This window comes from Calidris pugnax, unplaced genomic scaffold, assembly GCF_001431845.1.
Source record: "Calidris pugnax isolate Ruff unplaced genomic scaffold, ASM143184v1 scaffold219, whole genome shotgun sequence".
Classification (NCBI taxonomy): domain Eukaryota; kingdom Metazoa; phylum Chordata; class Aves; order Charadriiformes; family Scolopacidae; genus Calidris; species Calidris pugnax.
The window spans coordinates 4,638,899-4,642,680 of record NW_015094507.1 but is presented as its reverse complement, the minus strand read 5'-3'; the positions used below and the strand labels follow the sequence as shown (position 1 = coordinate 4,642,680).

General features: G+C 40.6%; 1 protein-coding gene across 1 annotated transcript in view; it reads left to right on the top strand.

The window, feature by feature from the left end:
* Positions 1 to 3,119, top strand: part of NUS1 (NUS1 dehydrodolichyl diphosphate synthase subunit) — a 16,204-nt gene extending 13,085 nt beyond the window's left edge. The window contains exons 4-5 of the mRNA XM_014964732.1: positions 2,068 to 2,167; positions 2,886 to 3,119. Coding sequence (XP_014820218.1) covers positions 2,068 to 2,167; positions 2,886 to 2,976 — 191 coding nt within the window. The 3' untranslated portion in view covers positions 2,977 to 3,119. The remainder of the gene's footprint in view (positions 1 to 2,067; positions 2,168 to 2,885) is intronic.
* The last annotated feature ends 663 nt before the right edge of the window (positions 3,120 to 3,782 follow it).

Genomic DNA, 3,782 nt, shown 5'->3' with positions numbered 1-3,782 from the left:
GGCTCCTTCCCTCCCACCCCCACTCCTCCCACAAGTCTGCTCCCGTCTTGCCTGTGCTAAACTTGAAGAGGGCTGTAACTCTAGCAGCTCTGAAAGAGCTTCCACATGTAAAGTATCTGTAGCGTTGATATGTTTAGGTAGAGAAATGGATGCAGAACAGAAAGCACAGTACTGTGTTTTGAGTAGGCTGTTCTGACTGTAATACTACAGTGTACGTTCTCATTTTCCTTCAGATAGGAACCAGAAGGAAATATTAGCATTAACGGGGCTCTCTGAACGTCTTTTCCTGTTTGAAAAGGCATTGCAGTGTTGAAGATCCTGCTGCTGGACTGGCCAGCTGAGGAGTACTCAGCTACTGAATCAGCTGATGAGTAAAGCTGTCCACTTCCTCCAGAGTCCCCACTTCCAAGTATTTACTGCTTCCCTGCAAAGCTCTTTCATACTAACATGCTGGCTTCAGAACACGGAAGTGGCTTTTGCTTTATAATTTTTTTTTTTAACTTTGAGATAAGATTTGGACTGTGGCACAAGGCACTCATACCTAAATACTTCACCCTTCCTTAGAAATGCACATACTTGGGAAAATAGCTTCTTTACCTCTGGTGAAAGGATTACAATTGTGATGATTCAGTGGGAAGGGAGGATGTGAACTTTTTGAAATCTCCAGCTTCAGTTTCAAAACCTGGGTGGAGCGAAATCTGATACGACCATGGTTTCCTATTCTGTTATACTCCCAAAGTTAAGTTCCTCTACAACTGAACTTAAACTTGTAAAAGGCTCTTGACTGGTTTGGGGTTTGTGTTTTAAGTGAGAAAAGAATTGAGAAATAACACCTGAAGTTCAGAGCAAATAGGCAGTGTTACACTTTATCTGCTAAAGGTAGGCATTATGCAATGTAAGCACTCTTGCAGTTAACTTGTGGAATTACTGGACAATGGAAGGGGTAACAAGAAACAGCATGCCAAAATCATGACTAATTGCAGCATTATAGCAAAGTAGGGCTATGGCTGCTGGAATGCTTTTCAGATGTGCTAGGTAGGTGCATGAAGAACAGCTTACCTTCTTGGGTCCCCTTGGGGTACTATACTGGTTTTTATATGTTGCCCTAATCAACTTGCTAGAATTAGCAGGGAAAGCTGGACTGAGGCTGTTCATTCTAAGCTTATTGCCTGTCTGTCAATTTGAGCCTGGAGTAGCTCAGGCACGGCAGAAGTGTATGGAAGGGAAACAGTGGTGCTTGGTCACTGATTTTCTTCAACCTGGGAAGATCAGTAGGATGCTCTCACTGGTGGAGTGACAGTTACTGGGGTTTTAAGGTATGGGTAGTAAGAGCATGGGCATCTAGTGAAGTCCTTCAGTGTTATCTAGCCCTGCTCTGGGATGGGTTGTGTTGTCCACTTAGTGACAGGAAAAAAAGTAAAAATTGCCCTGCTCTTCCTCACTCATCTAACCTGCAACAGTTTGATAGTAATAGTTGTTTTTTAAAATTGTCTGTCTAGCTTCCTACTGAGAAATGGACAATTCATCTGACAGGATATTTTTTTACAACTTGTTTTCTTGATGGTCTGTGAAATTGATTTGTTCTTCAGTGGAACCTCCTTAAGTCTTTTGTGGTAATAGTCCTTTTACTCGACTGCAACTCCATGTAGTTGAGTTAGGACTGTCGTATGTATGGGTCAGGGTACAGCATGTTCTATGCTACTAAAAGCAAGTTTGCCAAGACAAAACTAGAGCAAGTCAATTTGAACATCAGTATTAAGGTTTGCTGTTACTCAAAACAATGTAACTGTTCCTGTCACTTCCTTACCGAGTCTTTGAAAACTACCTAACATAAAATAACAGTCCAGCTGGGTATGCAGTGGCTGCCTAAGCTTTTGCTCAGTTGGTCCTGTTCAGGTGGTGCAAGACCAGTCTGTAGTCTTGGGTTTTTAATAGTTAACCTGTCCTCAGGAGCTTCACTTCATTTACAAAAATGCATTTAATGAAAAAGCTGATGCCTTAGGGTTTAGAATTAAAACAAATCTTATGCTGAATTTGAAAAAAAACTAATATAACTTGTTCTTACAGGTACAAATGGATTTCCAGATCCTGATTTAGTCTTGAAGTTTGGTCCTGTGGACAGCACATTAGGATTCCTTCCGTGGCACATCAGACTGACAGAGATCGTGTGAGTTGCCTGTAAATACTGTGAAACAGGTTGGAATAATATCTAACTAAACAAGTCCTTATCTGACTTACCTTATGGAAATAGTCCTAAGAGGTGATCTACCTAAACAAATGTGTCTGGAGATGGATTTGAAGGTATTTAAAAATTAAGTGAAACCTGTCAAACATCCACTGTTGCTCCTTCAGCAACAGTTAGGCAACAGCAGGCTTTACTCTTCAGGTTTAAGTAACAACTTCTGTCACCATCTAGTCTCTGGTCCAGTCTCAGTTCTGTTGGTATTTATGTGGATTTTGAGTGGTTTACAGGTTTCGATCAGGGAAACTAAGGATGTAAGGGAAATAGGATAATGTGAGATGATCATGCTTCTGGATTACGTAGCAATTTGGGCAATAACTGAACTGACTAGAGTTGCTGTATTTCTTAAATCTGAGAGTGTTTATAGGCAACTTAAATGTCGGGGCAGACCTGTGCTGCTCCAGCTTTATCACTAATTTGGAGTGCCCTGTGTGCTCTAGTGGGTGGGCTTTCATTTAGAGGGTGACAAGATATTAACAGCTAGTTTAGCTAATAGATTTGAGTGACAATAACAGTGTTGAGAACATCTTCATAAGGCTACTCAGGCAATAGCTTCCTTTAAGCAGTGATATTCCTGACTGGCCATATGAATTGTGCAGTGTTTATAAAAGCTTATTTTAACTCTTCTAACTTTGTTTCTCAGTTCTTTGCCTTCCCACCTGAACATCAGCTATGAAGACTTTTTCTCTGCCCTCCATCACTATGCAGCCTGTGAGCAACGCTGGGGAAAGTGACCTCTGGCTGAGCACATGGAGTCAGGCTTTCTGTGGGAAGGAATTGATGTCTGTTTACAAGCACCTGTGACCCATATGTCTGGTTCATAGTCCTTTCTTAATTTATCAACAAATTCAATAAAGTGTCTTACCTTTCTAGAGAGTCTGTGTGAGTGCGTGAGAATCTATGGGGAGGGGGAAATTCACAGATTTCCTTTATGAAGAAGACAGTTATTACAAGCAAAGCTGTTCCAAGTTGAATTATCCTCACTTTCATGTCCAAGTGACCAAAAGAACGTGCAAGAATTAAGTCTTGTGAAATCGACAGGACAATATAAATAGGAGTTCCATGGCATCAAAGCTGTTCAATCTAAAGAAGAACTCTCATGGCAGCTTGTTTCTTTTTTACTTCTTCATGGTCAAGCATTTCAGAGCTAATCACCTGGTTTACCTTCAGATGTATTTATTATATAATATGTGATTTCAGAGGGATTTCTGTTGTTATACTGTGAGAATAGAGACTGCTACTTGGCTGCGATGACTAAGCCAGCAGTAGGTATCAAGTCATAGAAATACTGACAAGATTGCATAAAAAGGAGTGGGAGCTTCCATGGTAAGTGGATTTGGCAGTCTGTGTAGCACTATCCCTCCTCTTTTTTTTTTTTTTTTTAAGAGGTAACATCAAAGTATTCCTACAGCCCTCAGTGAAACATCTCTTAGCATCAGGTAATTTTTCCATAGGGAATAAGCATAAACAGTACTATGTATTGTTTGTATAACTATTTTCCCCATGAAATTCTCACTTAAGATGACAAGCTGGCTAAGGC